General features: G+C 36.7%; 1 protein-coding gene across 1 annotated transcript; it reads right to left on the bottom strand.

The window, feature by feature from the left end:
• Window positions 1-1,700: 1,700 nt before the first annotated feature.
• Window positions 1,701-20,935, bottom strand: LOC104212401 (P-loop NTPase domain-containing protein LPA1 homolog 2-like). Its single transcript, XM_009761642.2, has 14 exons — window positions 20,894-20,935; window positions 20,724-20,807; window positions 17,405-17,478; window positions 17,283-17,316; window positions 10,553-10,611; window positions 10,205-10,319; window positions 10,067-10,104; window positions 9,821-9,918; window positions 9,684-9,739; window positions 3,418-3,697; window positions 3,175-3,326; window positions 2,442-2,498; window positions 1,999-2,064; window positions 1,701-1,889 (listed from the first exon to the last, which is right to left on the bottom strand). The coding sequence occupies exons 1-14, from the start codon at window positions 20,933-20,935 to the stop codon at window positions 1,701-1,703; spliced, it is 1,344 nt and encodes a 447-aa protein (XP_009759944.2).
• Window positions 20,936-25,822: the final 4,887 nt, after the last annotated feature.

Genomic DNA, 25,822 nt, shown 5'->3' with positions numbered 1-25,822 from the left:
GAAACTTGGAGGAGGAAATCTACATGACTCAGCCAGAAGGATTCAAAGTTGCTGGAAAAGAAAATATGGTGTGAAAACTTGAAAAATCATTGTACGGATTGAAACAATCTTCTAGACAATGGTACAAAAGATTTGACAAGTTTATGTTGCGGCAAGGGTACAAGAGAAGCAAGTACGATCATTGTGTGTATTTGCGCAAGCTTAAAGATGGTTCCTTTGTATATCTTCTCCTATATGTTGATGATAGCTTCCAAGAATTCGGAAGAAATTGATAAGTTGAAGATTCAACTGAAGAAGGAGTTCGAGATGAAGGATCTGGGTGAGGCAAAGAAAATTCTTGGCATGGAGATAATAAGAGATAGACGTTCAAAGAAACTCTGTTTATCTCAGAAAGAATATTTGAAAAGAGTACTACAACGTTTTGGCATAGATGAAAATACTAAGCGAGTTAGTACTCCACTTGCTCCCCATTTTAAGCTAAGTACTACTATGTCGCCAAAAGATGAAGCTGAACGAGAGTATATGTCAAAGGTACCATACGCAAATGTTGTTGGTAGCTTGATGTATGCAATGGTTTGCACAAGGCCTGACATTTCACAAGCTGTTGGAGTTATTAGCAGATATATGCACAATCCAGGGAAGGAGCATTGGCAAGCTGTGAAGTGGATTCTACGGTATATTCATAATACTGTAGATGTCGGGTTAGTTTTTGAGCAGGAAGACAATCAGTCTGTAGTTGGATATTGTGACTCAGATTTTGCGGGTGATATGGACAAACGAAGATCAACTACTGGTTATGTGTTTACTTTTGCAAAGGCACCAGTTAGTTGGAAGTCTACTTTGCAGTCAACAGTTGCTTTGTCTACAACAGAGGCAGAGTACATGGCTATTACAGAGGCTGTGAAGGAGGCAATTTGGCTTCAAGGGTTGCTAAAGAAGCCTGGTGTTGAACAAAAAAGTATAACAATTTTTTGTGATAGTCCAAGTGCTATTCAATTAGCGAAGAACCAAGTTTATCATGCAAGGACGAAGCACATTGATGTTCGATATCATTTCGTACGAGAAATCATTGAAGAAGGTGGAGTCACAGTGAAGAAAATTCATACTACAGAGAATCCTGCTGATATGCTGACAAAAGTGGTGACTGCGATCAAGTTTCAACATTGTTTGGATTTGATCAACATTGTTGAACACTGAAGATTGAAGATGAAGACACAACCAAAATTTGTTACTGAGAGAAAATTGAAGATGTGAAATTTTGCAAGGTGGAGATTTGTTGATTGCCAAAGTCCCACATCGGTTGTGGACAAAATGTTTATGGAAATTTCACCTATAAAAGGAGGCCTAATGTTTCGGATTAAAACACACCTCTCATTTGCTTTCTTATCTTCTTAAGACGTTTGAATCTTCTCTCTTTTAGTATTATTTCACTTGTATTTTTGGAGTGAAATAAAATATTGGTTGTGTCGGAGGAAGTAGGCAAAATTGTCCGAACCTCGTAAATTCTAGTGTTCTTTTTATTGTTGCTTTATTGTCTTATTTATTATTTGGTGACTGCCATAATTTTTGGTATAGTAGTTGTGACTCATTTACACTATATATATTTGGCTTCCGCACAATTTTCCTACCAGCTAGCCCGTGTAAGAGTAAAATACGCAATGATTTTGACTAACATTGTATATCTATCTGTTTTTAGCTTCTTAAACTTCAGACAAATCAATACAAACTTCTCCGGATGATATCAACGGTAACCCGGTGAAGTATCCAACATAATAATCCATTGGAAAAGAATATATAATACAACAGGAAATAACCTCAAGAAGATAATTATGCAGCCAATCCAATGTCTGTGGAAATGTTGCAGCTGATACGTCAACAACAGTCAAACCCTATTCAAAAAGAATAGTGCAGCTCCTCATCTTAAAAAGTGTGAATAAATATTCAATCTTCTTTATCAAATAAACTATCTAATGGAAGCAAAGAAAACAAGCATCATACCTGTGATGTAAAGGAACACAAGTAGTCTTGAATAGTCATTAAGTTAGTTATTACTTTGTCTTTATCCTGAAAAGAAGTTTCAAAAGTGAATTAACAGCTAAAGAACAAGAAACACAAGGGAAAACATTCACAAGCATCCAAATACATTATGTCCCGTGTGCGCGCACATTTTCATTATAAATATAAATATAAATAGAGAACAATCATTCTCCACCTTTCCTGTTCTTTTTGTTTAACTTTACTTTTTAATTTTGGGAAAAGAGGATCTATAAATTTTAAATGAAAAATCGAGGGAACATGCATGCCTCATAAGCACGTGTTAAGATCAAATGCTCATTCACTTAATAAGAAAAAGTAGACATAAATAAAGTTGAACAGAGGTAGATAAGCTCTCTTAATCTACTACAAGGATATATATATATATATATAAAAAGATTTGAAACCTGGGCAGGATGCTTCTCCCTGAAAGTACGAGTAGCTACCCACTCCTCCAGAAATGCCTGGTTATTGGTTAGAAGTAAAAAAGCTTCGTCAATAAGTTAAGTAGCAAAATAGAATATTGAGGAGCAGTCCTATCCCTTTGTGTCACACATGTCAATATAAGATAATATAAAGAGCTTAATTACTTGCATATTAAATTAGTAACGAGAAAGAGAATATGGTACTTGTAAGAATTAAGAAGTGCAATGACAAAGAGCATTCTAGTAAGGGAAGTCAGTATGTGAACGAACAACACATCCTCTTCCCCTCCCACCACCCTATTAATGCATTTCCAACAATTCTCAGGTTCTTACCCAATAGAAGCCATGGGTTGGTTGTTACTCAATTGGAATAACAAGAAGTTTGTGAGCTCATGATGTGCGAAGATGGAATGAAGTGTGAGAAATAAATTTATCTATAGTGGATAAGACGGGTAGCAACCTAGAAGGAAGTAAGGAGAGGACAAGGATATGAGCGAGGAAGCACATGGAAGATGGAAAGAGCCATCGCGAATGATTAAAATAGGAGGAGAAAGAAGATACTTTGTACTGTAAGACAATAACTACGATCTCCTTGAATTCAAGTTAGTATGAGAAGATTAAGAAACAAACATAAACTCAGTAGTAAAATACTCTAATTCAGTTGGTCATAATTGTATATCTTGAAGACTAACAACACTAAGAGAATCTGGACCACCTTATGGTCAAAGTCAGCCATCCTTAGAACTATAGGAACAAATATTGGTTGACCACCGGAAGTTTGTTTTCCACGAGCAGGAGTTCTATCCACTCCAGAATCTTTAACTGTTTCACTAGCATCATCAGAAAGTATGTGAGGAAGCTTCGATACTGCCAAGAATTTAAAGGAAAAAAAAAGGCAGAACTTGAGTAGAGGAATTTTTTTTGAAAATGGAAGTGGAAAAGTTGCAGCAAGAGGTACCTGTGTCTTGACAAGTTTTATTGACAATATCCATGGATTTCAGGGAATCTGTCAGCTTATTTAACTCAGAAGATGCTCCTGCTCCTGAACTTACATTCTCAGGATAGTGATCTTTAGTGTCACTCTGACTACCAAGTTCAATACCGGAATTGCTTTCCCATTCTATTTCCTTGTCATCTTTCACCTTTGAAAAGTTTAGGTCTTCATGGTCTACAGGAGGCAGTGATAGTAATTTATGCTCTTCTTCCATCAGGTATATTCTAGGATCTAAATGTATTCCCTGCCATAGTTATACCATGAAGGAGGGATCACTGAATGTTCAATCATTTTTGGAAAATTGAAGGGAAACTTCATTATTACTATCAAATGTTGAAATTGTTGATGTCATAGTACATTTTTTTGAAAATTGAAGGTAGAAACAAAAGGAAACTTCATATTGTTGAAATAAGTTGATGTTATACAAAGCTGCCATCATCAACTCTCATTGCTTTGCATCTAACTCTCATTGTGATGCCTTTTTTCTATAACATGTGAGACTTATTATGGTTTTACCCACTGTCGTTCTGCCAAGGAGAGAGAATAATAACTACAAAGGCTTTGCCTCCAATGATCTTACTTTCAAACTTTCATGCCTATGAAGCTTGAAGAGTTTGCATTGTTAAAGAACAAGGGTCAACGAACACGTTTTTCTTGGGGCTTTATAAAGCTAGTAACTTCCTGCTTAGTACCAGCGGCGGTGGCACTGAAGGTATACAAATTAAGGATATGCAGCGCACTGTAGGAGCTTCTTTTGTAAGTAAACTCTTAGGAAAAAAAAAGAGGGCAGCCCGATGCACAAAGCATCCTGCGTTCACATAGGATCCGGAAAAGGGCCACACCCAAGAGGGCGTGATATAGACAGCCTACCTGATAGGATCAAACCTATTGTTGTATGTGAAAGTAGACAAAAACAAAAGAAAGAAAAATAAAAAAGAGATGAAAATATGATGTAAGCGCTTACATCGACATTCTTGTGATGTAAGCGCTTACCTCAGCATTCTTATGATGTAAGCGCTTACATCGGCATTCTTATGATGTAAGCGCTTACATCGGCATTCTTATGATGTAAGCGCTTACATCGACATTCTTATGATGTAAGCGCTTACCTCGGCAGGACATTCAAATGCCTATAAATAGGGGTCTACATTTTCATTTGTAGATCATCCCAAAACTTCTTCTTTCTCTCTTCAATTAATAAAGAGCTATTCTTTGTGTGGCCGTGGAGTAGGCAAAAATTGCCGAACTACGTAAATCTTGTCTTGTGCAATTTATTGTTTCTCTCCTAAATATCCTTTTCCTTCTATTATCTTGACACGCTTCCCAACAACTGGTATCAGAGCACAAACAGTGTAATTCTGGTAGAAAAGTACAGTATTGGTGCAGGTACTATTCACAAGAATAATGCCACACTATTGATCATCGTTACTATTCACAAGCACTATTCACATAAATTGTTTTTGTGAAAAATGGCATCGGAAGAAGGGAAGGTTAAGATTGACAAGTTCAATGGCAAAGATTTTGGATTCTGGAAAATGCAAATAGAGGACTATTTGTACCAGAAAAATTTACACTTACCTCTGACCGAGGTGAAACCGGAGACTATGGCCAAAGCAGATTAGGATCTATTAGATCGCCAAGCTTTTAGTGTGATTCGTTTGACGCTAACACGAAATGTGGCGTTTAACATCATTAACGAGAAGACCACTGCAGGCCTGATGAAGGCGTTATCAAATATGTACGAGAAGCCATCTACTTCAAATAAAGTCTATTTGATGCGTCGATTGTTCAACTTAAAGATGACAGAAGGTGGATCAATCACGGAGCATATCAATGAGTTTAATATAATATTAACTCAGTTGAGTTCTGTTAATATAACAATTGATGACGAAATCAGGGCGTTGATTCTACCATCATTTCTGCCGGAGAGTTAATCTGCAACAGTAACTGCAGTTAGGTTCATCAGGAAGTACCAAACTCAAATTGAGTGATATTAGAGACTTGGTTCTAAGCGAAGATATTCGCCGAAGAGAATCAAGTGATTCCCCAAGATCTGCTTTTAATACCGAAAGTAGGGGGAGAATCAACCAAAGAGGACAGAGTTATGGTCGTGGCAGATCAAAGTCAAGGAGAAGAGGACAATCCAAAAATCGTAAGGACATTACTTGTTGGAATTGAGATAAAAAGGGTCACTACAGTAGCCAGTGTAGAGAACCAAAGAAGAAGAAGGAAGAAAATTCAGCAAATGTAATTGCTGAACAAGTCGGTGATGCACTAATTTTTTGTGCAGAAAGTCCAGTCGAATCTTGGATTCTGGACTCAGGTGCATCCTTTCACTCTACATCATGCAAAGAATTATTGCATACTTATATTGCTGGAAAATTTGGGAAAGTTTATCTAGCAGACGACGAACCTCTCGACATTGCCAAAAAAGGTGAAGTTCATATAAAGACTTCACAAGGCACGCTATGGAAATTGCAAAATGTACGACATGTTCATGGCCTCAAGAAAAATCTGATATCTATGGGTCAGATTGACGATGAAGGATATACAACAACATTCGGCAACAGATCGTGGAAGATAACCAAAGGAAATTTGGTTGTGGCACGAGGCTTCAAAAGGAGAACACTGTATGCAACTGCAATAGAAAGAGATACTATAGCAACAGTTGATCATGGTCGTAATACAACATTGTGGCACCGGAGGCTCGGGCATATGAGTGAGAAGGGAATGAAGCTTTTGGCATCCAAAGAAAAGTTGCCAAACCTAAAACATGTTGAATTAGGTTTGTGCGAAGATTGCATTTACGAGAAACAAAAGAGAGTTAGTTTCTCAAAGGTGGGAAGGACGCCAAAGAAAGAGAAACTGGAACTAGTGCATATAGATGTGTGGGGACCAGCTCCTGTAACTTCTCTAGGAGGCTCACGCTATTATGTCACCTTCATTGATGATTCCACAAGAAAGGTATGGGTTTATTTTCTAAAAAATAAATCTGATGTGTTTGTTACCTTTAAAAGATGGAAAGCTGAAGTTGAAAATCAGACAAATCTAAAGTTAAAATGTCTGAAGTCTGACAATAGAGAAGAGTATGATAGCCAAGAGTTCAAAGCATTTTTCTCGGAGAATGGGATCAGAATGATCAAGACAGTTCCTGGAACACCGGAACAAAATGGTGTTGCTGAGAGGATGAACAGAACCCTGAATGAACGAGCCAGAAGTATGAGAATACATTCTGGATTGCCGAAGTATTTTTAGGCTGAGGCTGTTAACACGGCAGCTTACCTCATAAATAGGGGACCCTCTGTACCGCTGAATTTTGAAATTCCTGAGGAGGTATGGACAGGAAAGGAGGTAATTCCCTCACATCTGAAATTTTTTGGTTGTGTTGCTTATGTGCATGTAAACTCTAATGATAGAGATAAGCTTGATCCTAAAGCAAAGAAATATTTCTTTATTGGCTATGATGATGATAATTTTGGTTATCAGTTTTGGGATGATCAGAATAGAAAGATCCTAAGACACAGGATTGTCACATTTAATGAAAATATGATGTACAAGGACAAGCTTGAAGTACAACCAACCAACACCAGCAAACAGACAATGTCTGAAACAATTGAGTTAGAAGAAATCTCAGAAAATGAAGTGGCTAGAGGGATTACAACTGATTCTGAAGTTGAAGATGAAGAACCAGAAGCCGAATTTGAAGAAGAACTAGAAGCCGAACCTGAATCAGAACCAGAACCGGAACCAGAGATAGAATTAAATGCAGAACCAAATATGGAATCAGGACCTGAATCAAATTTGGATTCTGTTACTCATGAACCTACATTGAGGAGATCTAAATGAGTCACGAATGCTCCAGATAGGTTAACTCTCTCTCTTCACTATTTACTTCTTACTGATGCTGGAGAACCAGAGCATTTTATTGAAGCAATGCAGGTAATAGACTCTGATAAGTGGAAGCTAGCCATGAAAGAAGAGATGAATTCTCTTCAAAAGAATAAAACATGGATACTTACGGAGTTACCAAAAGGAAAGAAGACATTGCAAAACAAGTGGGTGTACAGAGTCAAGGAAGAGCATGATGGTAAGAAGAGATACAAAGCACGATTAGTAGTAAAAGGCTTTCAGCAGAAGGAAGTAATTGACTACACCGAGATCTTCTCTCCTGTAGTCAAATTAACTACTATCAGGTTGGTGCTAAGTATCGTAGCTGCATAAAATTTGCATTTGGAGCAGCTAGATGTTAAAACTGCTTTCTTGCATGGTGACCTTGAAGAAGACATCTACATGAAGCAACCTGAAGGTTTTCAAGTTTTTGGTAAAGAAAACCTTGTGTGTAAGTTGAAGAAGAGTTTGTCTGGTTTGAAACAAGCTCCCCGACAATGGTACAAGAAATTTGATGGATTCCTGCATAAAAATGGTTTCACACGATGTGAGATGGACCATTGCTGTTATATAAAAAATCTTGATGAATCCTATGTCATTTTATTGTTGTACGTTGATGATATGCTAATTGCAGGATCTAGCATAAATGAGATCAACTTGGTTTAGCAACAACTGGCTGAGGAGTTTGAAATGAAAGACTTTGGACCAGCTAAGCAAATGCTTGGGATGAGGATTAGCAGAAACAGGTCGGAAGAAACCTTAAAGTTGTCTCAAGAAAAGTACATACAGAAGGTACTAAGCAGGTTAGGTCTTCATGATGCAAAGACCAGAAGCACCCCACTTGGAAGTCATCTAAATCTGTCAAAGGACCAATCACCTAAGACAGATGAAGAAAGGAAGTACATGTCCAAAGTTCCGTATGCTTCAGCAGTAGGAAGTTTGATGTATGCTATGGTTTGCACTAGATCTGACATAGCCCATGCAGTTGGAGTTGTCAGTAGATACATGTCAGATCCAGGAAAGGAGCATTGAGAAGGTGTAAAATGGATATTGCGATATCTCAAAGACACCTCAGGTATGGCACTTTGTTTTAAAAAGAGCAATATTATCTTACAAAGTTTTGCTGATGCAAATTTAGGCGGCGATCTGGATAGTCGAAAAAGTACCACGGGCTACGTGTTCACCTTGGGTGGTACTGCTATTAGTTGGATGTCCAGACTTCAGAAAAGTGTTGCTCTATCTACCACTGAAGCAGAGTACATGACAATCTCAGAAGCTGGAAAAGAGATGATTTGGCTCAAGAATTTTCTTAAAGAGCTAGGTAAAGAGCAGGACAATTGTGAGCTTTTCAGCGATAGCCAGAGTGCAATTCATCTTGCCAAGAATCCAGTGTTTCATGCAAGATCGAAGCATATCCAGTTGAGGTATCATCATATCCGAGAGTTGATAAATGAAGGAACTCTTTCCCTACAGAAGATACCAGGATCAAAGAACCCGTCAGACATGTTGACCAAAGTTGTCGGTGGTGACAAACTGAGGCTGTACACTGCCTCAGTTAGCCTTCAAGACTAATAGAATGAAGGCACCACCAGAGAATAGCAAATCTTTCTTTATTTTCTTTCTTGATGTAACATAGGTTTGAGGGGGAGATTGATAGGACCAAACCTATTGTTGTATGTGAAAGTAGACAAAAACAAAAGAAAGAAAAATAAAAAAGAGATGAAAATATGATGTAAGCGCTTACATCGACATTCTTGTGCGCTTACCTCAGCATTCTTATGATGTAAGCGCTTACATCGGCATTCTTATGATGTAAGCGCTTACCTCGGCAGGACATTCAAATGCTTATAAATATGGGTCTACATTTTCATTTGTAGATCATCCCAAAACTTCTTCTTTCTCTCTTCAATTAATAAAGAACTATTATTTGTGTGGCCGTGGAGTAGTCAAAAATTACCGAACCACGTAAATTTTGTCTTGTCTTGTCTTGTGCAATTTATTGTTTCTCTCCTAAATATCCTTTTCCTTCTATTATCTTGACACGCTTCCCAACATTACCCTGATGCAAGCTTTATTGACCGATTCTACGGCTCGAACCCGTAACCTATAGGTCACACAGATAATTTGACATGTTGCTCTAAGGCTCCCCTTCCGTAAGTAAACTTTTAGAGCTTGGGCTCTTTAATCCGAAGGACTAACTGTCTGCTACTCGCAATCCATCTTTCCCAATCAAAGAGTTCAACAAGATCTTGAAAAGAAAAAAGAAAGAGAAAACAGAAAGGGCACTTCAAGAAACAACTGAGCATTACAAATAAGCAATCAGAGGAGACACATTATGATACCTCAATTATAATCGGTTTACCATCTTTCATTGCTTTTTTCAAATTGCCAGCCAAACCTACGTAAGTGGTGAAATATTGATCAAATTACTTGATATGCTTTGAAGAAGCTATTTATACTAAAAGGTCAGAAATTATACCTTTCCATATTATTCTGCATTCTCTGCAAAATTCAGTTATTAGCTCCTCAGACGAGCTGAAAGCTTGTGCCCATACGGGAGGGGACGTCAAAGGTGCACTGAAATAAATTTACAAGGTGCGTAACTGTTAGACTGACACAGAATTCTCAGAACTTTGAGTAACTACGTCAACAAACATGACAATAAGATAAATGCAGGTAAAATGTATCAAATATGAAAAATGAAATCTGCAGAGGTAGTACATACTCTGTTGATGTGCGCAGCAATTCATACACCATTTCTGTCTGTCAAGGAAAAGGAAATACATTAATGGATAAGCAAGCAAGAGAGTACATGCTTCGACGTACAAATAAAAAAATGGAATAAAATCTATAAGGAAGATACCTGCAAGACATTTGGCAAGTTGAGGCGTTGTGCTAGTTGTGTAGCAATAGTAGACTTGCCAACACAGGCAGTACCACAAACAAGAATAACAAGAGGAACTCTCTGGTGGTAAAATCTATGAAGATTTAAATGGGGTGGATATGATTAAAAAACTTTTCAAATAGGTAGTACCATAAACAAGAATTAATAAAGGTACTCTCTGGTGCTGAAAACTAAGAATGTAAAAGCAACATAAAAAAGTGTAAGTGATTCGAAATTTAATGTGGCAATCTCAATCACCCCATTCCTTATCCCTCTCTTCTTTAATATAAAAGGAAAGGAATGGGTGGCAAAGCAAATATTACTCACCTTGTCATCATTTTATAACGTTTTATATACTCTTCTCCAAAACCTCTTCGCCCCATAAGCTGCACAGGATTAAATGAAATTCAGTGTAGATCTTCCACTCAAACTTTGAAAAGCTTCAAAACAGAAGGAAAGTCAAGGAAGTTTGAACATGAACTAGAATGAGATGTTTATGTAGTAATCACTAGGAAAACGCTGAAATTGTATCTAAATATTTTCTGCATTTGATTTGTCCTTGTTAAATTTACAAGAACTAGAATGGGATGTTTATATAGTTGTTGTTGGGAATAAACCCCCTACAAAAATAATATTCACGGAATAAAAGCGAAATAATAACGTAGCACCTAGATACGGTAATTAACAAGAATAAAAGAGTAACAACGACACCAAGATTTTTACGTGGAAAACCCTTTTGAATAAGGAAAAAAACCACGGCCCTGAGAAGAGCAACTGATATCACTATAGCAAGGAATTTTACACTTTGTAGGTCCGAGTAAAATATTCAAAAGACCACTACAACACTCAAAAGAAATAACCCTCTTTTGATATTCCCACCTCACTACAATATCGCTCACTCTCTATTTTCCTCACAGACTATTTTCTTATACCTTGTCTGTGAAACCTCACTCTTTCTTTCTCTCTTTGTTGGTGTGTAGAAATGAGAGTTGAAGCTCTCCTTTTATAGCCAAAGCTTCACCCTCTAAAGCCTACAATATTTGACAATTTACACACACTTTTCACAATTCAACAAAGTTGGCTACCAAACCAAAGAAATTCAACAAGGTTGGCTACCAACCAAACCAAGTCAACAAGGTTGGCTACCAAACCAAAGAAAACTCTTATTAGGCACATGCCTAATACTTCTTCAATGAGATGGACATCATCAATCTCCCCCTCCAGTCTCATTCATCTAGAGGAGGTAGCACTGTCTTCTAGTTTGAGTGCATGCCGACAAGTTCTTTGCATAGCTCGAACTTGTTCCTTGGTACCACCTTGGTCAGCATATCTGCGGGATTCTCACTTGTAGAAATCTTCAAGACTTTTAGAGATTCATCATCTACCATTTCTCGAATCCAATGATATCTCACATCAATGTGTTTGGTCCTTGCATGGTACATAGAGTTCTTGCTAAGGTCTATTGCACTTTGACTGTCACAATAGACGACATACTCCTTCTGATGCAATCCAAGCTCTTGAAGGAATCGCTTGAGCCATATCATCTCCTTGCCAGTTTCTGTAGCGGCAATGTACTCTGCTTCAGTTGTTGAAAGTGCAACGCACTTCTGCAACTTAGACTGCCATGATATAGCTCCCCCTGAAAATGTAAATAAATATCCAGTAGTAGATTTTCTGTTGTCAATGTCACCTGCCATATCAGCATCTGTATAGCCCTTCAAGATTGGATCAGATCCTCCAAAGCACAAACAATCTCCCGTGGTACCTCTCAGGTACCTGAGTATCCACTTGACTGCTTCCCAATGTTCCTTTCCAGGATTTTCAAGAAACCTGCTGACAACACCAACTGCGTGAGCAATATCAGGTCTAGTACATACCATTGCATACATCAAGCTTCCGACTGCTGAAGAATAAGGAACTTTAGCCATGTTCCCTTTCTCTTCCACTGTTGTAGGACACATCTTTTTACTCAACTTTAGATGACCAGCAAGAGGTGTGCTGACTGGCTTAGCATTCTTCATGTTGAAGCGTTCTAGTACACGTTCAATGTACTTCTCCTGAGATAGCCACAACTTTCTACTTGTTCTCTCTCGAACTATCTTCATCCCTAGAATTTGTTGTGCTGGGCCCAAGTCCTTCATATCAAATGACTTGGACAGATCTCCTTTCAACTTTGCTATCAACCCCTTGTCTTTTCCTACAATTAACATGTCATCCACATACAACAACAATATAATAAAGTTATTCTCAGAAAATCTTTTGAAGTATACACATGGATCAGAATAGGTCTTTAGGTATGTTTGACTTTTCATGAATGAATCAAACTTCATGTACCACTGCCTTGGTGCCTGCTTCAATCCATAAAGACTCTTATTCAATTTGCACACCATGTGTTTCTTTCCAGCTACTTCAAATCCTTCTGGTTGCTCCATATAAATCTCCTCTTCCAAATCTCCATGAAGAAATGCAGTTTTCACATCCAACTGCTCCACTTCAAGATCTAGGCTAGCTGCTAAGCTCAAAATTGTTCGAATAGAAGTCATTTTAACAACGGGGGAGAAAATTTCGTCAAAATCAATACCTTTCTTCTGTTCGAAGCCTTTAACCACCAATCGAGCTTTGTATCTGACCAGCTTGCCATCTCCATCTTTCTTGAGTTTAAAGACCCATTTGCATTTGAGTGGTCTTTTACCCTTTGGAAGTTCAACCAGCTTGTATGTGCCATTTTTCTGGAGAGATTCCATCTCTTCTTGCATAGCTTTCATCCACTGGTTCTTTTCTGGATGGGACAACACCTCCTTAAGACTTTCTGGCTCCCCCTCATCACTGATGAGGACATACTCTGTGGAAGGGTACCTGCGTGACTCTACCCTTGGCCTCTCTGATCTCCTCAGAGGTTGAGGTTGTTCTTCTCCCTGAGTGGGGTGCTCCACTTCCTCGACACCTTCATCAAGTTGCTCCCCCTGCTCAATAACCTCACCAGGTTGCTCCCCCTGCTCGGCAACCTCGTCGGTCGTACTTTCTGCACTTGTGGGATTGTTAGAAGTAGAAGGAATAGTAACAAAGTTAGGAATTATACCATTCTTCGCCTTTTCTGACATATCAGCAGCAGTTCCAACTTCACTTTCTCGGAAGACTACATCTCTGCTTCTGATGACCTTCTTCTTTACAGGATCCCACAGTCTGTACCCGAACTCTTCATCTCCATATCCGATAAATATGCAGGGAACAGATTTATCATCCAGCTTTGTTCTCTGCTCTTTTGGTACATGTGCAAAAGCTCTGCAACCGAACACCTTCAGATGCGAGTAGGACACCTCCTTGTTGGTCCAAACTCTCTCTGGGATTTCAAACGCCAACGGAACTGATGGACTCCTATTGATCAGGTAACAGGCTGTCTGAACTGCTTCACCCCAGAATGACTTAGGCAGTTTAGCCATTCTGAGCATGCTTCTCACCTTCTCCACAATGGTGCGGTTCATCCTCTCGGCTACGCCATTGTGCTGTGGGGTTCCAGGAACTGTCTTTTCATGTCTGATCCCATGACTTGAACATTACTTTTCAAATTCCCTTGAAGTGTACTCACCTCCATTGTAACTTCGGAGACGCTTTAGCTTTCGACCTGTCTCCCTTTCTACTAGAGCATGGAACTTCTGGAAAACTTGAAACACCTGATCTTTGGTTTTCAAAATATAAACCCATAATTTTCGTGAAGCATCATCAATAAAAGGAACAAAATATTTGTTACTGCCCATTGATTCAATTTCCATTGGGCCACAAACATCAGAATATACTAAACCAAGTATATTCAATTTTCTTTCAGACGATGTCTGAAATGAGACTCTATGCTGCTTACCAAATAAACAGTAGTCACAAGGTTTTACCGTTGTACCTTTGGCATAAGAAATAAGTGATTTCTTGGCAAGAATCTGCAATCCCTTCTCGCTCATATGACCCATTCTTTTGTGCAATAAATCTGCAGAAATCTCATCTTATGCTGTATTCAATTCACCTTGGCATATTTTTGCATTTGTCCTATACAACGTGCCACGAGCAACTCCCTTTGCAATCACCAATGATCCCTTAGTGAGTCACCATTTTTGATTTGCAAAATAGTTCTCGTATCTATCTTGGTCTAAAGCAATTTCCGAGATCAAGTTCATTCGCAAATCAGGTACATGTCGCACATCTTTAGAACCAATGTGCATCCGACATTTGTCTTGATACAAATGTCACCAATCCTTGCAATCTTTGAGTAACTTGTGTTACCCATTCTCACTGTGCCTAAATCACCTGCTACATATCTGCAATAAAGATCTCTTGCCGGTGTGGCATGGTAAGATGCCGCTATGTCAACCACCCATTCCGACTCTGGACCTGACAGGTGCATGCATTCCTCTTCCTCACTTATAAAGAGGAAAACATTATCATTGTTTTGCACCATGGCGGCTGTGTTGTCGTCATTCTTCTGGCCACTGGTTTCTCCTTTGCCCTTCCTTGGATTTGGGTAATCTCTTTTGAAGTGACCTGGTTGATCACAGTTGTAGTAATTTCTGGCTCTTAATTTGGATCGGTTCTTTGACTTCCCACGAGCTCCGGATCTACCATAGTTACTCGAACTCCTTTGATAACTCCTGCCTCTACCTTCTTTGGTGAGAGCCTGTCCTTGATTTTCAGGCTTCTTTCTCATCTTCTCATTGAGTAGAAGAGCCGATGTGACATCTTTCAACTCAATAGTAGGCTTACCGTGCAAGATGGTTGTTGCCAAATTATCGTACGAAGATGGCAACGAGTTCAATAGCAAGATGGCTTTATCTTCTTCCTCGATTTTCACTCCGAGGTTGGCAAGCTGTGTGATTAGTCTGTTAAATACATTTAAATGTGACAAAAAATTCGTACCTTCACCCATGTGTAAGGCGTATAACTGCTTCTTCAGGTACAATTTATTTGTCAGCGTTTTGGACATGTATAAGCTTTCCAACCTTGTCCAAATTCCACGTGCAGTGTCTTCATCAATGATGTTATTTACCACATCATCTGATAAGTGCAACCTGATTGCACTACCAGCTCTTTCATCCAAGTCAGCCCAATCCTCAGCTTTCATGGTATCAGGCTTTTTGGCATCAGCATCTAGTACCTTGTGTAATCCTTGTTGGATGAGCAGATCCCTCATCCTTATTTGCCATGTTGAGAAACCGTTATCTGCGTTGAATTTTTCTACCTCGTACTTTACTCCGGACATTTTTATTTTTCACCGAGTATAGTACTACCGATAGTGAATAGTATTTCAGTGAACGAGCAAAACCTGTGCTCTGATACCAGTTATTGGGAATAAACCCCCTACAAAAATAATATTCACGGTAATAAAAGCGAAATAATAAAGTAGCACCGAGATACGGTAATTAAAAAGAATAAAAGAGTAACAACGACACCAAGATTTTTACGTGGAAAACCCTTTTGAATAAGGGAAAAAACCACGGCCCTGAGAAGAGCAACTGATATCACTATAGCAAGGAATTTTACACTTTGTAGGTCCGAGTAAAATACTCAAAAGACCACTACAACACTCAAAAGAAATAACCCTCTTTTGATATTCCCACCTCACTACAATATCACTCACTCTCTATTTTTCTCACAGACTATTTTCTTATACCCTGTCTATGAAACCTCACTCTTTCTTTCTAACTCTCAGATATATTTTTCCTTTGAGATTGGTGTATAAAATGAGAGCCGAAACTTTCCTTTTATAGGCAGAACCTCGCCTGCTACGCTTGACATTTTTCATCTGCACGCCTGCCATATTTGACAAATGCAGAAAGAAACGTGGGTTGCTGCTAATCAAGGAAGGAAGATTTCTTCCTTGATTTATGGGATGGACCCCACAGTTATGACTAAGAAACCGTTAAAATGTTATCTAAATCTCTTGCAAATAATCTGTCCTTGTTAAATATTTTCGTTTTAGGCAATTCGTTTCGCAATAATTACTTATGGCGACGGTTGTCATGGAAGGAGCAATACTCGCTAAAAAGGTAGTTTCCTGCCAGAATAACATGTTTCCTTTGTCGGATTGCAAGATCATGCACATTTTTGACACTTTAAAAGCTTTTAAATTAGATACGTGGAGTTTTTTTTTGTCAAATGCGATTATTCAACACCACTTGAAAGGACCATTAAATGCCTTACCACTTGAAAGGACCATTAAATGCCTAAAGACATTGAGCAATCTCAGCTTAACTTGATCCAATCAGAAGTTCTCTGATTTAACCGTTCTAACTGCATTTCCAAGCAACAAAACAAATTTTCGAAAACAAGATTCTTAAAATGTCGTAGCATAGGAGGAAATCATGAAGCAATATTGGTTACTCTTCGAGTCATTATTAGTTAAAGTTCAAAGGAGTTTCTAAACACAGTAACATGTTTCCTTTGTCAGATTGCAAGATCATGCATAATTAGGACACTTTAAAAGCTTTTTAATTAGAGACAGAGAAGTTTTTGTGTCAAACATGGTTATTTAACACCGGTTCAAAGGACCATTAAATGCCTAACGACATTTAGCAATCTCAGCTTAAACTTGAACCTCATCAGAAGATCTCCTGTGATTTAAAGGTTCTAACTGCATGCATTTCCAGTCAAAGATGCCAACAAAATAAATTTTAACAACAAATTCCCTAAAATGCCTAGCATTGGAGGTAATCATGAAACAATACTGCTCACTCATTGAGTCATTATTAGCTAAAGTTGCCGGCATGGGGGGGGGGGGGGGAGAAGTTTAAATGGATGGACAGGAGTTTTATATCTTGTTTCATCATAATGAATAGCAAAGTCAAATTATCAGGAAGATGAAAGAGACTCTCCTGAGGATAACCAACACAAAGAGCGAAAAGACCACATCCAACATTTTAGAAAAATGAGAGGCATGTGCATATTGCATTTGCAATAGCGAAGTCACCAAGGAAAAAGTCACATCTCAAGCAAAAAAGATGGAATGAGAGAAGCAATCATACAGACGTTACTTGAGCATCGAAAACGAGAAACGGAAACAAAAAAGATGGGATACCTTAAACAAGTTTGCCTCTAAATCTGCCTGGGAGCTGCACAAGAACCGGCAAGCAATTAGTTTTACAGATAAAGTATATAAAACATTGAATTGAGAAGAAGATATAAGTTAGAGCTTCATACACATCAAGAAGGCTGTTGTCAACAAGAAGCTTTCTAAGATCAAGTGCATTTTTAACCGCCACATGATTTGGTATCTGTAAACATGCAGAAGTGCATATTAGCTCCAAATTTCATAATATGAAGTTATAGGAGAAAAGGATAAGGTAGTAAGGCCATTCATTTCAGGAATTCAAGCGACCATGAAGACTAACAAGGGACGGGGCACTTAACAGTCCAAAATGATCTAATTTTAAGTGCAGCATGCTAAAATCATCTTATTTTTTGTGTAATAAGAAAATTGTTGTGTTCATGTTTTGTTGGGCAACAGAGTAGATAATCAACTTGGAAAACTTATGTCATGAGAGCAGTATGTGTATGCATATGCATTTTGTATGTACATATAAGAATACTCATTATGTACATCATTAACAGTATGTGTTTCAACGTGAAAAGTGAGGCGTCCGTTCATGTTTTTCATCCTTTGTTGCTTGTCATTCAATCAGATAACTAAAAAAGGATCGTCATTTGCTTTTGGAAGACCCAATCACATGACTTTATTATCTTCCTTCTAAGTAGGGCGTATTTAGGGCAAGGGATATGGGTTCACGTGAACCCATGCTCCTCTCCCTAAATCATGTATAAAAATGTAATATTTCCTCCGTTTCAATTTATGTGAACTTATTTCCTTTTTAGTCTGTGCCAAAAAGAATGTCTCTTTTCCTTATTTGGAAACAATTTACCTTTACATAATGATTTATAGCCACGCAAAATATATGTGCCTCATTTTACACCACAAGATCAAAAGTCTTCTCTCTTTTCTTAAACTCCGTGCCCAGTCAAATGAGTTCACATAAATTGAAACGGAAGGAATAGTTTTTTAAAATTACTTAAATATATGTGTGTGCACACATACTCAAATACTCCTATGATGCAATAGTTATTGGGTGCACCTCTATAAGTGAAATTGGCGGTTCAAATCCCACTTCAGACGGTCTTTTTTTGGGGCGAAGTATAGATATATAAGTGAAAATCACTAAAATTTCAATATATATATAATTTTGAGCCTATAATTTCAAAAAGATAGTGGGTTCATGGTAAAAGAGTCTAGTTAAACCCGTCAAATGTAAGTGTACTCATCCACTTGAAATTATGGACCAACCTCTGCTTTTAAGCCTTCTATACCTCTTTTCTTACCAATTTGAGTTCCAAATTGGTAAAAAAGAAATTTTGGATTCGAAATAGTAACCAAATTGCATATCATACTTGTTTTATTTCATTTTAATTGAATAGTTATTATTCAAGCAACCAAAAAAAATCCCGCTCTTTGTAAAATTTTGGAAATGTAAAATAAATATATTTACTTACCAAAAAAATATTTAAATATATAGATATTTTTAAAATTTATCTTCATATATCTATATATTACTACATAAATATATAAATACAAATATAAATATAAATTAGGATTTAATAAGTACTACTCCCTCTGTTTCAATTTAGATGACGCACTTTCTTTATTAGTCCGTTCCAAAAAGAATGACACATTTCTATAATCTATATTTAGAAATAATTTAACTTTAAACTTTTCATTCTACCCACTTTACCTTTAATGAAAGCTTTTATATCACAAATATATATCATGGACTCACTAAGCTTTTGCCTCTAAACCTTTTCGCACCACTTGTTTCAAAAAGTTTTTTTTTTTTAAAAGTTTGTGACAAGTCAAACTATTTTATCTAAATTAAAACAGGGGAGTACTAGTTAAAAGAGTCAAACCCCAAGATAGTTTGGCAAAACATGACGAAGAAAGGATGTGAGCCCGTGACCTCTAGGCTACGAGCCTTTAGAGCTACTTCCGTTCTACCACGCGCCAATGACAAGATTTGAAACCTAATGGACCTAAACCAGGATTAAATGCTTTATTCAGCCTCCACTTTTGAAATGCCAAGCCACATAATAGGCATTGCTATTCATAGAGCTTTACTTTAAGAAATAGAAAGACCATGTATCACACATGTAAAATATGAGAAGCCCACGTTATTATTCTACCATAACGGGCATCCAAGAATCAGTACATGAAAATTTATTTTATTTGAAAGAAATTGTATGGAGACATAACACATATGGAATCTTGATGCGTCTATTTTTGTCAAAGGTCCAAGATATATAAGGGGTCGTTTGGTATGAAGTATAAGAAGGTATAGAAGTGGTATAAAAATTTAATACCACCTTAATATTATGTTTAGTTAACAAATCAGGTATAAGTTATTCCGGTGTTAATTTTAACATCAGGATAATTTATACCTTATAGAAGGTGGGGTAATTAGCATCAGTATAACTTATACCTTCTTCTTAGAAATTATGCAATTGTCATTTTTAATACAACATGCCAAACAGTGAATAAACAATAATCTCAACATAACTAATCCCAGCATAACTTATCCCAACATAACTTATACCGGCATAATCCGTATTCCAACCAAACGACCCCTAAGTGTTCAAGATATCATCTAGATGCCTTATGTTAGAGATTGTTGACAATACACAACAAACTGGAAGTTTAACCGGCCACTTGTTACAAATAAGATATTGTTGTTACAAGGAAAGAGGTAAATGTTGACTAATCTGGCTAATATTAAATTGATAAAAATGAATGATTGAATTATTGAAAAATGAGATTCTTATTCATTGAATTATTGAAAAATGAGATTCTTCAAGAGAATACACATTTGAATGCTGAGATTATGTACGCATTGATTTTGGAGGTGGATCCATAAGCAAAAAGAAAAAGTTAAAAGTAATTGTGATCGTTCCAGAAGAAATTAAACAAAATATATGGTAGAGTTGGGACATTTATTGTTGAGGCCAACATAATTCTAGATGCAAGGGCACATAATAGTTAGATATAAACATCGTGAGTTGTTCCATAATATAACCAGTTGTTGTTAATACCCTCTTCTCTCTTATTTCTTTCATAACCATTGCTCGGAGAAGGAATAGAAGCAGGCCGACAAGTAATGACACCACGTGGTGGAAAAATATATGTGCATGCATGTATATTTCTAGACAAACCAATTACACTAACACCAGTAAAAACATGCGTGTCTTGAGGAAAAAGATCCCAGAATATTGGTTACCAATCCCCGCTGAATGGTAATATTTCAAGATATAATCTCGAAAAAACGTACTTTCTGATTGATTACTTTCTTTAGAAGGAATAATGCAAAACATGATTCAACAAACTAACAGTATACCAACGTTGAGAAGTAATAAATGAAGAAAGCAAAAGATAACCAAAATGGGGAAAAAATAAAATAAAAATAAAAGGACTACAGTGGACCTTAGTGACCATTAACATTCTGCTGAGCAAAAATCTGGAGAGAACATAGTAATGATCGTCATTATCACCTAGCCATACCTTCACCTGAAAAAAGGTTAATAGAGAAAAAGAAACTTCAAAATTAAGTAATTTTGCAGAATAAGTAGCAAGCAGAGAAACTGATCAAAGACCTTAACAAAGTCATATTTGGATGAAGCATTTCGTGTTTCCATTACAACTCCCTTATCCTTCTTCTTCTCTATGAATATAATTTCTGGTATATATGCTTTAGAGTGACGAGCGTTACAGTCCCAGGTGATGCCGTTAATAACGAGGGAGAATGGAATCCACTTTTTAAACCGAATTTTGATTTTTGCACAAAATATAAATAAATTATATAAATAAGTATTTCCTACCATGCATGCTTAATTATTTATTAATTTATTGAAATATAAGGAGGTTCGAGCATAGAACAGGAGAAGAGAATAATAAAAGAGGCTCTCTTCTCGGAGCCCGTAATAGTCACTAAGGGTGTGTTTGGTACGGACGAAAATATTTTTCAATTTTTTCTTGTTTGGTTGGCTTAAAATGTTTTCTTATGAACTCATTTTTCTCCAATTAAAAGAAAATATTTTTCTTATCAAAAGAAGGAAAAATATTTTCCAAACTCTTTTTCAATCTTCTTCACCCTATTCCCCATCCTCACAATCCACCCCATCCATCCCACCCCTACCCCATCCACCCCCAACCACCCAAACTCTTGCCCCCCACCCCGACCACACCCCACTCACCCCAACCTCGCCCACCATTCACCATATTATTAAGAGTACTTTCTTTTCATGTTGTAAATAGAGTACTTTTTTTATTTCAACAAAATAAATATTTTTTTTTTGCATAATGTAGAAATGGTATTTCTTTCATTTGAACAAAATAGGTATTTTTTATATTGTAGAAACAATCTTTTCTTTCATTTCAACAAACTAAGTATTTTCTTTTCCTGAAATTAAAAAAATATATTTTCTTCCAACAAAACGAATACTTTCTTTTCATTATGTAGAAAAAAGTATTTTCTTTTATTTCAAGAAAATGAGTACTTTTTTTAATAATGTGGAAAAAGTATTTTCTTTTATTTCAACAAAGCGAGTATTTTCTTTTCATGATGTAGAAAAAATATTTTCATTTCAACAAACTAAGTATTTTCTTTTCCTGAAATAGAAAAAGAATTTTTTTCAACAAAACGAGTACCTTTTCCTTTCATGATGTAGAAAAAGTATTTTCTTTCAGTTCAACAAAATGAGTACTATTTTTTCATGATGTAGAAAAAATATTTTCTTTTATTCAATAAAACGAGAATTTTCTTTTCATGATGTAGAAAAAGTATTTTCTTTCAGTTCAACAAAATGAGTACTATTTTTTCATGATGTAGAAAAAATATTTTCTTTCATTTCAATTAAATATTTTTTCTTTCATTTCAATTAAACGAGAATTTTCTTTTCATGATGTAGAAAGAGTATTTTCTTCATTTCAACAAATTAAGTATTTTTTTCAATAAAATAGGTACTTTCTTTTCATGATGTAAAAAAAATATTTTCTTTCATTTCAACAAAACAAATACTTTCTTTTCACGATGTAGAAAAAGTATTTTCTTTCATTTCAACAAACTAACTATTTTCTTTTCATGAAGTAGAAAAAGTATTTTCTTTCTTTTAACAAAATGAGCAATTTCTTTTCATGTTATAGAAAAGATACTTTCTTTTTCAATAAAAAAAGTACAATATTTTCTTTTTAGTTATCGAGCTCAAATTTCAACTTTGTTCTTATATGAAAAGGTAAAGTAACATTAGTTCCTTTAAGTTTTGTGTTAATTTCGGGAAAAACAATTAACTTCTTGAAGAAATTAGAGTCATGGAGGGGGAAGGGTTGGGGTGGGTGGGTGGAGTGGGGGAAGGAGTACTGGAAACATGAGGATTTTAAGGTAGGTGAGTTTATGAGAGTAATTGAACTTTGATTACTATGACAATAAAGTTACAAATCTTTACTCAAGGTGCAGGGATACGATATTATAGTAGGTAAAGTTTAGTGACTTTTTAGTTATATATGGTGTGCAAAATTCAGTTAATTTAATATGGCAAAAAATAGTTCTTACTAGTGAGCGATGACTTTATTATTATAAAAGATAAAGTTTAATTATTTTTAATGTGACGAAAAAAGTATTAAACGTTGTGCATCTTTGTTCTTGTGCTTCAATAAATTAATCTGAATGTGGAGGCATTGCATTGTAAAAAGTTGTATCAACTTGAAGTCACCTCCGCTCTGGCGAACGGCAAAGGCAAGTGTTGGCATCTATAAAATATTCAGGAATTCCCAAATATGTTTGGACTATACTTTAGGATAGGGTGTACAAACCGAACCGAAAAATCACATCAAATCGAAAAGTCAAATCAAATCAATTAAAAGATCCGATTTGGTTTGGTTTGATTTGATTTGGTAGTGAGTAAAAAAATCCGAACCAGCCCGACATATATGTATATATTTTAAGATTTTATATAAAATTTTCTTTAAAGAATGTCTAGAAATATTTGGGATTCTCTTGTGGGATATAAATTTTAATAGAATATGAAGTGCTTCATCTTATTGACCTTAAATGATGGGTTGTATGATCACTTTCTTATCAAGTGTTATTGAAATGCGTCTATCTCTTTGTCCTTCCATATTCATATCATATGTTAAGATATATTAAATTCTTATATCTTTTTCGAATGTGAAGTGGTTATTAATATTTAAGTATCATATTGATTTTTATGTTTAATTACTAAATTTGGTTAACCTGAAAGTGTATATCAAAAAATTATTGCCAGACGACTAAAAAAATAATTATTATGTGTTACTAATAGAATTCTCCCATAAGAATATTTTAATCGATAATTTTTTTGTTAATTTTTTATATTTTTACTAAATAGATATATACTTATCAAATATTTAACAAAGTAAGATTGAAATATATGTAAGTAACAAAAAACCCGAGAAAACCTAACTAATTAATCCAAATCGTTATCGTTGGTTTGGTTTGGTTTTGATAAAAACCGAACTAACCCGATCTATGTATACCCCTTCTTTAGGATATTTTGATGACAGTGGTGTCTAGACCCATCTCGAATACATTTCATCTACTTTTAGGGATTGAACTGTGCGGTGCGGTGCGGTGCGGATTTAACCTTAACATATGACGATTTCAACTCGCCCTCGCCTTGCCTTGCCCCACCCTGCATATCAAAATTTTCTATTTTTAACCTGTTCCGCTGCGCCCCACCCCTGCTGCAAACTCGCACCACCTTTCCCCGTTTAAATGTTCTTTACATATTTTTTTTTATTTTTCATTTTTAAGCAGTAGTTTTTCTTTTTTATGAGTTTGACTTCAAGAACCTAGTCCCCATTTGAATTTGTTTGAATTGTCTTTCAAAATTTCATATAAATACACGTAATATTTTTTCTAATTTATTTGTATGTCACTACTAGAAATCCGGAAATTAGCAACCAAAATTTAGCGACCAAAATTGGACGGTCCAAAAAAGCGACCAAAGTTGGTCGGTAAAGTGGTCAACAAGTTGACGAGCTGGTCAGACTTGTTTAGTCAAAGAAAATTTCACATTACCGACCAACTTTGGTCGGTAACGTGGGACCCAGTTAAAATTTTTTAATAGTTATATTATTATTTAAAATATTTTTGTTTACCGTGAAAATGGTACTAACAATTAAATTTGATTTAGTGGTTCTAAAAATACGTGATCTATTTTTATGCTAGTTGTTAGGCAGTTGATGCTATGTGAAAGACTTAGAAACGAAATAAGAGCTTAAGTACGAGGTGTTAATCAAACCGAATCGCTGTCAATCAGGGCCTCGAGCTCGCCTATTCGAGGGCCTCGGGGTCGAGTCTGAAGCTCGGTTGGGAGCTATCGAAGGCGGTCGATAGTGAATAATAATTATAAACAAATCAAAGACGGCTCTTTATGGCCAATAATAAGCAATAAATGATGAACACTAAGTAGAACACAATAAATATGGGCGATAAATAAGATAACGAAATCAAGAGAATGTGTTAAAGAGCAGAGAGAATGTTCTAGTATATTTAGTATGGAGCAACAGATGTTTACAAAATAACAAGGATCCCCTTTATATAAGAAGGGGAATCCCAATATAGTACAAATGCATTTATTACAAAAATATGGAGATGGGACACCTAACTAATGCCACGATACGGGCTCAGACTAGCCTGACAGATTTTGTCGGCTCTAGTTTCACGCCTTGGGAACCCCCCATTTTCTTCCCGTAACCATCAGCCTCATACTGCCCCAAGGTCGAGCGTCGATGGCCCTCGAAGGATGAAACTCGACCGTGATTTCGAGCCTTCGAGGCGTTATAACGATGGGAAATTAGACCCTCTAATTTTACCGTATACAGATAGTCCCCGCGTTTCTTAGAGTTGGACGATAAGAAACGACCTTGATAACCATCTTTCCAAATTTCCCGCAATGACATCATACTGATGGCGCAAGCCTCCGTGACAACCGAGATGTCCCGTCATTTCAACTTACCAGAATCATTTAAAGCATTACCGTTTCTTCTTCTTCAAAGCAGTAATGTCGCCGTCGCTTCAACTCCCAAGGATGCATTAAATGTGCCTGCTATTACGTCTTTCAATGACAATAATGGCGCCGTTGGTTACGCTGCTGCCCCTCCTATAAATGGGGGCTTCCTGGAACCAACTTTTTGTTCAAGTGTTCTTCAATCAACCTTTCTCCCATTTCTTCTTTCCATCCTCATCCGCTGTCATTTCCCATGTTTGAGGCCCGTGGCCTCAAAGGTGTCTAGTGGCGTTCTCATTAGTTATGCCATGGTTTTTTTCCGGGGCTCTTCCCTATCGAGCGAGACTATACCAACTTGTTGTTGTTGTTGTTGTTGTTATTATTATTACTACTATCATCGTTGGCCCAAGACGAGGAGATATAGGACCGATTTCTCCCGACTCAGGAAAATATTTGGACTTTACACCGTTGCTCACGAGGGAGTTTGGACTATACACCGCTGCTCACCTCCCCCGATTACCCGGTGCGGCGCCTCAC

Source organism: Nicotiana sylvestris, chromosome 5 (assembly GCF_000393655.2).
Source record: "Nicotiana sylvestris chromosome 5, ASM39365v2, whole genome shotgun sequence".
In the NCBI taxonomy this organism is placed as follows: Eukaryota; Viridiplantae; Streptophyta; class Magnoliopsida; order Solanales; family Solanaceae; genus Nicotiana; species Nicotiana sylvestris.
Note: the sequence above shows the minus strand (reverse complement) of the source record. Positions and strands in the feature narration are given on the sequence as shown.

What these genes read in the sequence shown, in the direction of transcription:
- LOC104212401 (XM_009761642.2), bottom strand. Translation starts at nt 20,935, where the DNA reads ATGGAAACACGAAATGCTTCATCCAAATATGACTTTGTTAAG. An exon ending in CGTTATAAAATGATGACAAG is followed by an intron (nt 10,320 to 10,552) that starts GTGAGTAATATT and finishes AAATCTTCATAG; the next exon opens with ATTTTACCACCAGAGAGTTC. An exon ending in ACTTGCCAAATGTCTTGCAG is followed by an intron (nt 10,105 to 10,204) that starts GTATCTTCCTTA and finishes TTTCCTTGACAG; the next exon opens with ACAGAAATGGTGTATGAATT.